This window comes from Dicentrarchus labrax, unplaced genomic scaffold, assembly GCF_905237075.1.
Source record: "Dicentrarchus labrax unplaced genomic scaffold, dlabrax2021, whole genome shotgun sequence".
Lineage (NCBI taxonomy): Eukaryota > Metazoa > Chordata > Actinopteri > Moronidae > Dicentrarchus > Dicentrarchus labrax.
In genome coordinates, this window is record NW_026136719.1 from 4,734,636 (window position 1) to 4,747,621 (window position 12,986).

At 36.8% G+C, this 12,986-nt stretch overlaps 1 protein-coding gene across 1 annotated transcript in view; it reads right to left on the reverse strand.

Annotated features, from left to right (window-relative positions):
• Positions 1–6,786: 6,786 nt before the first annotated feature.
• The window catches only part of psmd13 (proteasome 26S subunit, non-ATPase 13), a 7,257-nt gene continuing 1,057 nt past the window's right edge, over positions 6,787–12,986 (reverse strand). The window contains exons 2-13 of the mRNA XM_051378451.1: positions 12,593–12,671; positions 11,801–11,835; positions 11,642–11,697; positions 11,511–11,554; positions 11,142–11,228; positions 10,497–10,668; positions 9,946–10,025; positions 9,730–9,855; positions 9,199–9,261; positions 7,972–8,052; positions 7,690–7,806; positions 6,787–7,105 (exon numbers count right to left, since the gene is read on the reverse strand). Of these exons, the coding sequence (XP_051234411.1) occupies positions 7,010–7,105; positions 7,690–7,806; positions 7,972–8,052; positions 9,199–9,261; positions 9,730–9,855; positions 9,946–10,025; positions 10,497–10,668; positions 11,142–11,228; positions 11,511–11,554; positions 11,642–11,697; positions 11,801–11,835; positions 12,593–12,671 (1,036 nt within the window). The 3' untranslated portion in view covers positions 6,787–7,009. The remainder of the gene's footprint in view (positions 7,106–7,689; positions 7,807–7,971; positions 8,053–9,198; positions 9,262–9,729; positions 9,856–9,945; positions 10,026–10,496; positions 10,669–11,141; positions 11,229–11,510; positions 11,555–11,641; positions 11,698–11,800; positions 11,836–12,592; positions 12,672–12,986) is intronic.

The following is a 12,986-nucleotide window of genomic DNA, read 5'->3' on the forward strand; positions in this document are numbered from 1 at the left end:
AATTAAAACAAATAAAAAATGTTTTAAAAAACATCTTTTAATCATTTTAATTATTTATAATACTTTTATTTTAAAAGATGTTTGTAAATTAGTTTTTGTGTTATTTACTTTTTGTATGATAGTGTTGATTTATAATAAATATTAAAAAAGCTTATTATATTTAAATAAAATAAAATAAAATATTTTGTATAATGTATTTTTTTAAATATATATGTTATATATCTAAAAATATGTATTATTTGTTAATAAAAAATATTTATGTTTGTGTATTGTACACATATTTATATTTTTTGTTTATTTACTCAATTCTTTTCTTTTAAAAACATCTTTATGAGTCGATGTAAACATTTTGTGGTTCACAATTATCACCTGTGAGGATTTGCTCATCCTAACTTGAATATCTTTGAGCTTCAGACATATAAGGACATCTTGGACAGAAAAGAAATGATTTGATGAAGAGTGAAACCAACCGGCCTGAGCGGCGTTGAGAATAATGGTCAGGTCAGCACCTGAGCAACACACTGACAGGTGACAGGAGACCAAAGGTCGGCGAGAGCGCGGCACACAGCACCATCTGTATTCAGAGAGCCGGTTCATTACGGAGACCTTCAGCAGCCGCTCTGTGCAGAGAGAGGATGTGAACATGCTCACCGACACCAGCCGTAAACTGTACGACCAGAGACAGACGAAGAGAGACGATCCGTGTCAGGAAGCATTGAACCGATTCTTCTTTTAAAGGAGCAGTTCAGCATTTTGGTTAAAACTGCTTATTTGCTTTCTTGCAGAGCGTTAACACTCTTATGGTTGTACAGTAAATATGAAGCTACAGCCTGGAGGTTGGTTAGCTTAGCTTAGCACAAAGAGTGGAAACAGGGGGAAACAGCTAGCCTGGCTCTGTCCTGTTATCGGTGTATGTAACCATTTTTAAAGGTTATATATAATAGATTTAAAACATTAATATGACAGCAAACACTCATTGTTTTTTATCTCTCTGCCTGTGTTGTATCGCAGCGTCTCTGTGGTTTGTTTCCATCGAGTAGAGCGACTGAAACTTCTGTTTTTATCATCTACGTTGGTTGATTAAGGATTTATTTCCACCAAACCAGAGTTGGTGATTGTTAAAAATACAGTAGAAAAGATGTTTCTAGAAGTTTAATTCTGTTTCTGTCCACTTTGAATGAAGTTACGATGATCTGAAGGTAAAATGAGTGTTTCTGTCTCTGGAGTCTGGTGGAGAGTGATAGTGATATTACGGCTGTTTGTGGTTAAACTAAAGGTCTATCTCTGTAGGGATCCTTTCCATAATGCTGTCAGACACTGACAATAACAACCCGAGTCTGTCAGTGGCAGAAACTACTACTTTTAATGTTACATGGCAGCCATAGTAGCCCCGCTATTTTCTCATCTGACTCAATAAATGTATTTATTTCAACCAAACCAGAGTTGGTGATTGTTAAAAATAAAAAAGATGTTTTTAGAAGTTTAATTGTGTTTCTGTTCACTCTGAATGAAGTTACGATGATCTGAAGGTAAAATTAGTGTTTTTGTCTCTGGAGTCTGGTGGAGAGTGATAGTGTTGGTGAGTGAGTTGGTGATTATCAGAAAGACAATTGTGTGTTTTATAATTATCTGTGAGACAAAATTACTGATTTTGTCAATGGAGTCGACATCTAGAGGCTGTAAATTTCATAAATACGACCTTTAATATTTTAAATATTGGATCAAAATCAACACCATAAAGCTCAATTATTAGTTTTATACCGTAAAATATATAATAAAATATTCCCTTTTTAAAGAATAGGACTCTCTGCTCTGCGCTCATTCTATAGCTGCTGTATATATCGAATGCAGCACTTTCTCTTTGGCAGCGTTGAATGTGACCAAAGTGTTCACTGAAGCATAACGAACATCCACAAAACACATAACCGTCCTCAAACAGATCTGTTCTCTACTGCGCACACTGCTTCATGTGACTCAAATGAGGCATAAAAAGACATTTAGTGGAGCCTTTACTCACTGCACTGCGATAAAAACACGCTGAAGATCGGATACAAACAGACACGTTTCAGCTCTTCAGTCGATATCTTTCTCTGATTTCTGCACTTTCATGAGCAGATGCCAGTAAATGCACCTTTATCACTGTGATGTTGGTCTTCTTACGCACATTACTACGCCTACCTAAGGTGTTTTGCAGTATAACTTGCATATTACACAGATTTGTGTGTATATTTACTGCATAGATTTAAATATATGTTTGTTTTAGGGATCAACAAATACAGTTTCCTCAGGCTCTGATACAGACACCGATTATTCAAGGAAACTGGTGTTTTTTAACCAATTTATATAGTTGCAGCAAAAACGCATGTACTTTACTTGAGTCTTCACTGGCGGCTAAATCGGCATCACATTTTTAAATTAATCTATTTTATTGTAAATCAGTTAAAAAATAACAATAACTGGACAAATGCTGAACTCTATGTTTAACTAATCTTTGCAGATAAAATTCAGTTTTCCTTTTTTATTTCTTCCTTTAGTTCTACTTTAATACACTTTGTTCTATTTTAGGGCCTTTTTTAATGACAATAAAGCCTCGAACCTACATATAAAGTACACATGAAACATACATTGTATATTCTTCTTATTCAGCTCAATTAGAAACGTTTTCTTCATTCTGATGAATAAATTGATCCAGAATTAGAAGGAATCTCTGATACCAGCAGATGCAGTGAAAGCACCAAATAACTTTTTAAAAGAGCATTAATGTGGATTTATTTTTAGATTTTAATTGACAGAAAGACCCCAGATATCACATCGAGGACGGGAATGCAGAAGCTGTAGTGATACATTCACTGTGAAAACATCCACATGTTGGAGAATCACACAGAAGTGAATTAACGCCTCTGTTTGACGTCAGAGACTTTGTAACGTGTTTCACACTTTTACAACCTCCAAATGTCAGATACACGTCTCATGAACAGTATTTAACTACTAATCTGAGGTTTTTGTCCTTTTGTATTTCTATTTTCTGTTACTTTAAACTTCTGCTCCGATATAAGACTGAACTATTTCCTCCACTGCTTTTATTTGATTACTTACGTTACCAAACAGATAAAGTATATAAAATAATTAAAACGAGCTCCACCTTCAGCATCTTCAGCATTACAGTGATAAACACATTAATTATAATAACATATATTATTCTGCATAATAAATACTGTTACTTTTGGTACTTGAATTATGTTTTGATTTGATTTGATTTTATCTTTTTATTTACTGCTATGTTTTAAAGTGTTTTATATCTTGTTACTGATGGTGCTGTGGTTGTTTTTGTTGTCTGTACTCTGTAAAAGCACGTTGTAAACCCCGAACTATATAAATAAAGTGTATTATTGTTATAACATAAGTATTTGAGAGTACTTGCAGCATTGTCACAGTGGTGTTTGCAGGCAGCAGATCATCACTTGCACCTTGAAGTGAATCAGAGTCGGATGCGAAGCGTTAACAGTGAAAACTGTGGAACAGATTAATGAGCTGCAGTCTGCACAGCGTTCGTCACGACCTTTGTTCCTGCTCACTGGCTTTTCTTTCACTGGAGATGAAATAAAAGACAACTTAAAGGACCCCACACACAACATGCAGGCAACACACACACACACACACACACTCACTCATTGTTAGTTTGTGAGGTTACAGGTAATGTTAAAACTAATTCTGCATTGGATTTCACCTTGTAACCAAGTTAAGTTTCAAACACACATCAGTCAATCTTAATCTTAAAGGCTTTTCTCTTATAACACTGTAAAACCTGACATGTCTTAATTAAATAAGGAAGTTAACATAAATTAATTCTCTAAAAAAGCTGTTTTGAGCAGTATTTTAAATCCAGGCGATATAATTCCAGTTATCCTAACGCCCCTAACATGACTGTCAGATACTGATGCTGGGAATGAGACAACAATCAACTATCTTCAAGTCTCCAACCCAAAGCATCTTTCCATCTTTAGTTCCATAAAAGTTACCAACTGCAGCTTTAAGTTGACTTTATATCATTAATTAATATATAAGGCTCACTGTCCTCGGTCAGTGCTGTATAGTTTAGGATTTTTATTTCAGTTTATTAATCATCATATGCAGAAGACACATATTTTATTGTTGATGAGTATCTGCTTTACAGTTATATTGTCTGTCTCTACCAGTATGCATTGTTTTTATACGGCTTTTATTGTTCACTATTGTTTTTATTGTTGACTGTTCTGTCTTTTAGGACTGTAAATGCTGTTTTTAAAAGCACTATGTAGATAAAATGTATTAATATTATTATTATTATAGATCCAAGACGGATTACAATTAACAATCTGTCGGCTGCTTCAGCACCACGGAGAGCGCCACGGATTTATCACAAGGATATTTCAGAGCCGTGGTCGGAGCCACGACGAACCTCAGTCGGACAAAGATCAATGAATCAGGTTATATATCATAAATTCACCTGAACAACCCCTCTGCCCGGCTCTCTCTCTGCCAACTACAGCATTGGTAGAAAGTACGCAGGTATTTTACCGGCTGTAACAAGCTCGCTGACTCGGCTAATGTTAGCACCAAGATTTGGTTGAAGGATCTATCTCTGTCCGACTTTAATGTTTCCAGATAAATCGCTTCAAAACAAAAGTCCCGTAAAACGCATCTTAAAGAATTACTTTAAATTTCAGGAGTGAAACCTGCCGCCGTTATTGAGATCTGTCACTGAACAGCTGTGGTAAAGTTCGCAAACCGTACGGTAACCGTTTCCTGAGCAGTCGATCCATCGGCAGCTGAGAGTCTGGTGCTGTAAACTACTGGTTCCCAACCTTTTTCTATACGGGATCTATCGTTCTATCGTTTAATAAACTGACTCAGTGACATATTTTATGGATATTTTATATTGTATTTCAAACTGAACCTGAATATTGAAGTTTGTGTTAAACGAGTGATCTGGATGAACTCTGAGCATTTCCTGTTTCTGGAACTTTTTATAGATTTCTGTCTGTATTATGTATTTATTTATAATATTTAACAATCATAAAGTCTTAATATGAGTCTATTTTGACAAATTCAGTGTTTTCTTCTCTCTGACATTTTTCTATTAGACAATTTACTCTACTTTTACTACTGTGTATATTTTTTAAATTTTCTTACAAACCTTAAAATCAAGAAGTCCTCTCGACCCCCCCCCATGGGGATTTGACGACCCCTAATGGGGGTCCCGACCTCCAGGTTGGGAACCACTGTTGAGAGGAAATCCAACCGCAGACACATTTGGGTTTCCTGAAATAAAACATTACACATTTCGAAGGTTTATACGAAATATTATAAAAAACAAAATAAAAAAAAAACTGCAGAAGCTGATAAATTGTTCGATGCTACGGTTATTAGCTGTTGCTATTGCAAGAACACCAGCATGATAGCATTTAGCAAATAGCTCCACTGTGTCTCATAGAGCTGTTAGCATGGTTGTTAATGTTCCTGACATTTACCTTCACATTGTCAGCAGCTGTGTCATTAAGAGTCCGTTCACAGAGGAAGAATTCAGATCCTCTGAAAGTCCGAACACCGAAACACTGAAAATACCTGTAAAAGTCCAGCTTTATTTTATATAAATTAAATAAATTTAAATGTTATTTAAGTAAAAAGCAGGAAAATATACTTAAAAGTGTAAAGTTGGTTGAGGTGGAGCTCATTATTTCAGGGTTCCCGCTCTTTCCAGAAGTTTTTCCTGACTCATACGGGACGGCACCGGTCTACAGGACGGTGATATAAGCTCATTTTATTTTACGGAAAAATGTATGTATTTATCAACCACAGCAACAAGAAATATGATCATTAATTGGCCGTATTAATGGAGATACGACTCCATCCCGAACAGATCCCTGTGAGTCAGTTCCACTTTGGTGAACTTGCTTTGAAGACTCGAACATTTTATCCGTCTAACTGCTGAGTTACGAACTAAATAAACTCCCAGGTTTATGTAGCAACAACATTTATTTCCAGAATATTTGATCATTTGAATCAATTTCCAGGTGTTTCCATGAGTTGAAATCTAGTATCCAAGTTTCCAGCTTTTTCCAGGACCAGTGGGAACATATATTATTTTCATTACGAACTAATCTGCTCATTATTTTGTCCATTAATCGATTGTTTGGTGAAAAATGCCGTCACAATTACCCAGAACCCAAAGTGATGCTGGTTTTTATCCAACCTCGTGGTTCCCAGCCGGTTTCCTTTTTTCTATCATTGACTAAACTTAAAACGTTATGGATAAAATGTTATGGATATTTCATATAATATTTAATGCATAATACAAACAGTAGAGAGCCACTGATGAACTGTGAAAAGTCAACACAATAACGGTTTGTGTAAAATGAGCAATTTGGATGAATTTTCCTCGTGTTCCAGTTGTTTTTTATACAGTTGTCCATTTTATGTATTTTTTCTACTTTTTAACGATGATGCAGAATTAAAATGACTTTCTTTTTGGCAAATTCTGTGTTTCTTCTCATTGTTCTATATAACTGTGTTCTTGTTTCACTGCAAGACAATGAGATATAAACACACTGTGTATATTCTTAAAGTTTTCCGACCCGCCTTGAAATCAAGAAGACCTCGCCGCCCCCCCGTTGAGCTTTGGTGATCCCTACTGTGAGGCGACATCAATGTGAACATTTATGAAAGAAACAGAAACTAAAATAAATCTTAATTAAAAACTAAAGCTGAACAAAAGAGAAAAGAAAGACACAAAAACACACTGACAGGTTAGGCTTTTACCATTTTTATTCATATTTCAGACAATATTTTCTGTCCATATGTTGAGGATAATAATGTTACAACCAGTTTGTTTATTTGTAAAATACCACAGCGTAATTTACAAGTTGGTAATAAACAGTGACGGCAACAGAAGAGAGAATATCAGATAGAAAGAGAAACAAATACAAAACGGTTGATGAAGAGGAGGTTTCCCTCTGCGGGACCGAGAGCTTTAGGTGAGGATGTCGTGGGCCTGCTGCTCCACCAGCATCGCCATGTTCTTCACGTCGCCGCACCAGAAGTCCAAACGCTCCTTCATACCTTTGATCTGAAACAACAGGCGGGTGAAAAACTGTCAAAACACTTCTGATCCAACGCTGCTGTTTGTTGGTTTGTTTATTTCTGCAGATATCAGCTGTTGTTGTTTTTCCTTCTTAAACCTGTTGAATCAACTTTGTTTTTGTTGATTTGTTCATAGTTTTTGGTAGCTGCTTAAGGTTCTGATCCATTTCCTGCTGTGAGTGAAGTAACTGGTCTTTATCCACAGCATCTTAACCGATCTACCGTTGCTATAAACTATATTTAGGAATTAAAAAAGGACCAGTGACCGGTAATTCATCTGGTGAAACTGGTGAAAACAGCTAAAAATAAACTAAAATATCTTACAAATAAAACAAAAGAAGCCATTTATTAGCCAGTAAAATGATTAAAACCATCCCAAAACAAACCCTGATGTCTTCCTTATTGTATTTCTCTCACTGTCTATCGTCTATCTTTGTTATGGATCTATTGTTAAGCTAATGGAAAGATCACCACATCATCTACAGTCACACCAGTTCCCTCCAGGAGAAACCAAAACACATCAACTAAATGCTTCTGTTGTGATGTGTGAGAAACAAAACGAGGACCAACCTGCTGCAGGTCCAACACTCTGGGCTGCACCCAGGTCATCTGCACCTTCTGGTCCACCTCATCAATGTTCCCTTTGATCAGACCCACGGACAGAGCCTTCATCACCAGCAGCTCCACCTGCAGGAGACACAAACACACAGAGCATCAGAAACAGTTCAGTCCATCAACTAAACACTTCTGCATGTTAACTAAACTCTGTACAGTAAAACTCAAATCAATAAACTCTGCTGATCAAACTTAATCATTAACGGGCCGATTAAATCCACTCGTCATCCAACTGACCTCATTAACGGGGATTTTGGCACTCTGAGCGATCTCGGTGAAGGTGAGCTGTCTGTGGTTTGCAGGACGAGTGAAAGTCATCTGGAAGAGAAAGGAGACATTTAAATTGATTTAATAAATCGGTGACAGCGACATCGTCTCCGTCACATATAAAGTGGGAGAAAACTGTCAACGTAAGACTCTTTTTAAACTTTCTACAGCTTCGGTTTGTTCGTCTGTTGGTCAAAAAGTGTTTCTGAAAGGTTCATATGAGATTCCTTTCAGTCAGAAAACACTGTGTCGATCACCTTTCGTTAAATCTACTACAAAGAGCTTTCATTTCTAAAACATAGGGGCACAATTAAAGCTAAAAGGGGAACAGGAGCTGGGGATGGAGTTAAATAACGTGTGGTGGGACGTAGACAGAATAAAATGCAATAATATATCACATCTTGTGCTCGATCTTGCTCAGTCTGCAAGTATACTGTCGATATTGAGATACATTGAACACTACCGTACCCTAGGGGCTGAACAATGAATCCAAATTTTACTGAAATCACAATATTGCCATGTACAATATGCAAATATGACAAAACAGTATTATAATGTAAGTACTGTAGTTCTGAAGAGAGGCCAAAGGTCAACACATCTTGTTCTCTAGATGTAAGAAAACACGTTTATTTGGTACAAAACCCCCAAAAATGTCACATAATCATGATTTAAATTGATTTTTTAAAAAGAAAATTAAATTTATGATGCAAACATCATCGTTCCCACACAAATCGTAATGTGGAGCAGTTTATACCGGAGGAGATTATTTACATATATCTGTATTTATTTATTATCAAATGGTGTATATATTCTATATATTCTACATATTTGGCTGATTGGTTCTTTCTCTGTGTACACTCTCCTCTTCCAGGTCTCCATTAGTGGAGGAAGGTCGTATGGCTCAGGTAACATTTTGTAATCTATATGCATCACAAATTTTGCCATCGTAATTTGTATAAAATGTGATTTTGTTGGTCTTTTCCTGTCATATATCGCGGAGAGTTTTTCTTTACCCGACCATCAACACAAATGCAAGTGTCAAAGTTCAATTCTACACAAAAACTCTGCACAGATTTGCTTCCTCTCTGAGAGTGAAAGCATCGACTGTTTCTATTTCTAGACTTTATTGTGAAAGGTCCCGGTTTTCGATGCTGCTGTGACCACGATTTTAATCTTAAAGCTCCCGTTGAGTCTCACCTCCATCACGCAGAGCAGCTGGATCTTCTGCATCAGTTTAGCTTCATGTGTTGCAAGATCAGGCTACAACCAAAAGAGAGAAATAAAATCAGTGTTCAGGTACAAGTGATGTCCAGATATTGAGATCTTAAAGTTTTACTCATAAGTGAATGAAACTGTTGATACACCTTCTCCAGTGCTGAAGTTTAAACTCTGTACTCACTCATGTATGAACTCCACAAAGTTTCTCACCAATTACAGAAAGTGGGTTAAACTTTTTAATATCTTATTTCTTTATTTATCATAACTGGGGTTGATTTAGGGCAGTAATCTATTATTGAGCTGCTACTGACCCAATAGATATCCAGGAAGAGCTAAAGCAGGCAAATCTCAACATTCAACACGGTCAGACGACAAATTAAAGCAAAAAAGGGGAATTAATTTCCTTTTGAAAGCCAGATTTAATGCTTTTATGCTGTTCAGAGTTGATCTGTGGAGCCTTAAATGTCTCAGTATACATTGAACTATAATAAATGAACAAACATTAATCACCTGTTGGCCCCAGGCAGACTTGAAGCCCTGGAATTTCTCTACATTGCCTCCATTGAAGGCGTATAGTGTATCAATAAGCCACTGTTTGTCTGTGTTCCTCAGGGTCTCCAGCACAGGATGCATCAGCTGCAGAGACAACAACAACAGATGCGGTCATTATCAACAAGCTTCGGCTGAAAGTCTGGCTGAGATAAACAACGTATGACAATATCCCACCAGCTCTCCAAAGTTGTAAACTCCTTCTCCCAAGAGTCCAGCCAGTCCCAGTGTGAACGCCCTCTCCTGCTTCTCCGTCTCTGTGGAGTAAACATTAAATAATATGCTCATTAATATGTTTCCATCCAACAATTAATGCAAATTCAACCCCTGTAAAATCGTCCCGTGACCTTGCAAATGTGTCCAGTCAGTGTAGTTTCCTGCGAGTTTTGCTGATCGTTGTCGTCCCAAGAGCTAAACGTTGAGCCATACGTCACCAAACTACCGGCAGTTTTATTCTTGCCTTTGATTTCTAATAAAATATACATTAAAAACTGGACTTTTGCCCATAAGGTCCCATAAGTTCTGGAAACTGCTGCCTGAGGATTTTAAATTTATTAGTTTTTCATTGCTTAAAACGTATCTTTACAGGAAAGCCTTTGTGATGCCTTTGATTATCTTTTCTTCTCATAACTGTATTTTGCGTGTTATTTATATTTTATCGTGTGTATTTTATACAAAAGCTGTGAAATCATGTCCGAGTGTTCGTTTCCCATCATGCTTTCACCTACCTGGAAGGTCTTTAATGTCCACACATCCGAGGTAGCGCAGGGCGTCCTTGTAGTAGGAGGCGTGGTTCCCGATGATGCGGTAGTATTTGCTAGAGAGGTCATAGAACCGGCCGTGGACCGACGTCACCCCGGGCAAGTTATTCAACATTTCCTCAACCTCTTCGATGAGTTTCTGGAAGAGCAAACAGGCAAAATGTGGTTACTGACACCATTTTCAAACTGGGTCAGAGGATCGAGCAGCGACACCAACCGCAGTTTAACATCAGCATGTCTTAAAAAACACTTTTATTGTTGTTTACTGTTTATTACATTTATTTAAAACCAGAAATATGTCTTTTACATACGTATGTTTTACATTTATATACATTGACTATTGTGTGTGTGCATATAAATCCCAGAATACATCGGTGAATCCCTCCTGTGCTCATTCATTCACACTGAGACCTATCTGACTCCATTCGAGATGAGGAGCGCACTACCTAACAGCTGTTGGTGTCACATCACGTGTGAACATAACCGGCAGATTGGTGATCAAAATGTGCTGAAACTCGTCGTATCTGAGCGAGGTGCGAGGCACGTTTTGCGTCAGAAGCTTGAAGAAGAAAAGAAACGGGGGGAGAAAGCAGAGAGTTGCTGAGGTTTTACCTTAGTGGCAGGAAGATCGTTGATCTCCAGTTTAAGACTGCCGATAGACGTCTTGCAGAGAATGATGGCTTCGTCGTTGCTTTTCACCTGAACCAGACAGAGACAGTTAAAGTCTGATCAAAAGTATATAAGTAGGGAGGACACAATAATGTATACACCTCTCAGGTAACAACACAATTCAACAGCAGCAGGAAATACAGCCCTAAAAACACCTAAAACGGCTTAATTAAAACATTATAACCTTCATGAAGGGAGGATTTATTGCATGATTATTGTATTAGACTGCATTAGATTGGGTTAAGTGAACCCAATAAACAGGCAGCTCAGTGTTTATTGGAAAATCTGCTGCGTTGGAATCGTTAAAAGTACCTTTTCCCTGGTCTTCTCGAGGAAAGTGATGGCATCTTTAGGATCTGTAAACAAAAACAGTTTTGTAAATACAACAAAAGTATGTTTTCTCTGCTAAGCAATGTTTTCCTGCTGCATCACGTTGTTCTCACCTTGCATCTGTCTGGCGACGTACAGAATAATCTCCATGAGGGACAATGGGTTGATTCTGATAAGAGAGAGCAAGAATAATAAATCAGCATCGGAACAGGCAAACAAGCAGAAAATGGTGGAAGAGGGCAGGTGTTAGATGAGTAAGACGTTTATCTCACCTGTGTTCAAAGTCACTGATGAAATTGTCGTAGAGCTTTAAAAAGGAAAATAAAACAGTCAGATCACAGAAAACATCAAAATATTCATCACAATTTCTCTACAGAGGCCACCAATGAACAGATATTCGCATTATTTACTGTTTAAGTTCCTTATTTAGTGTGAATATTTGCACAAAGGTCTTTTTTCTAAGTAAAATTGACATAAAACAATAATAGCAGCACCAGATACAGAGATGCAGGCCGTGAGAATGATTAAATACTGTTGTTCAATTACAACAAACCTGAATAAATTTCCTTGTACGGTGTAATTTGAAAACAAGATATATTATATAAACAGCATTCTACAAATCTCTGTCATCCAAATTAATGATCCTGAAAAAGTGGCGGTTACAAAACAAACAAAACTGGTTATTAAACATTTTGTTTGACAGTTTGGTTTAATGTAATATAAAACGGTGGCACACGGTTCTTCTCTTTAATCATCATTTTAGATTATTTCATGTGTAATTCTGCCACATTGTGATAAACATTAAGATCAGAATTATAATCAGTGTCATGTTAATAACAGACGTGCCTGTTAATAACATATAAAACAAGCAAACACAAACAATATCTGTGCATTTAAACGCATCTCAGAGTTCAAAGCTCGTGCAACATGAGTGGTTTCCAATTACGTTATCAACTCCCCTAAAAGAAAGTTACAGAATATATATATATATATATAAAAGGGCACACAGAGGAATATGTGTGTATTCATTAAAGCTGACATTAAAGTTGTGAGTGTGCTGTTACCTGTATGAGACCATCTCCTGTTTTGAAGCAAGGATCTTTAACAAAGTCTGTCAGCTTCAGAGTCAACTGATGCCACAATCTGTCAATGTACAGAAAGAAAACAACGTTATATATATATTCTCCACTTTATCTGAATTACACTGAATCACTGCAGCTGTATTCTAACAACTACATCAGGAAGGTAGCATAGAATAAACTTTATTTATGTTTTATATTTGGCACAATGCTGCAATGTGCAGCTTCACAAAAACAAACAACATGAAACGTCTTAAAACATGACACTGACTTTACCTTTAACACTGGCTTAAAGAGAGACTGTAAGAAACTTAAGTTCAGCAGCTTATTAGATTTAATAATTAGAGAAATTAGAGAAATTAGATTAAATGTTCCAAAC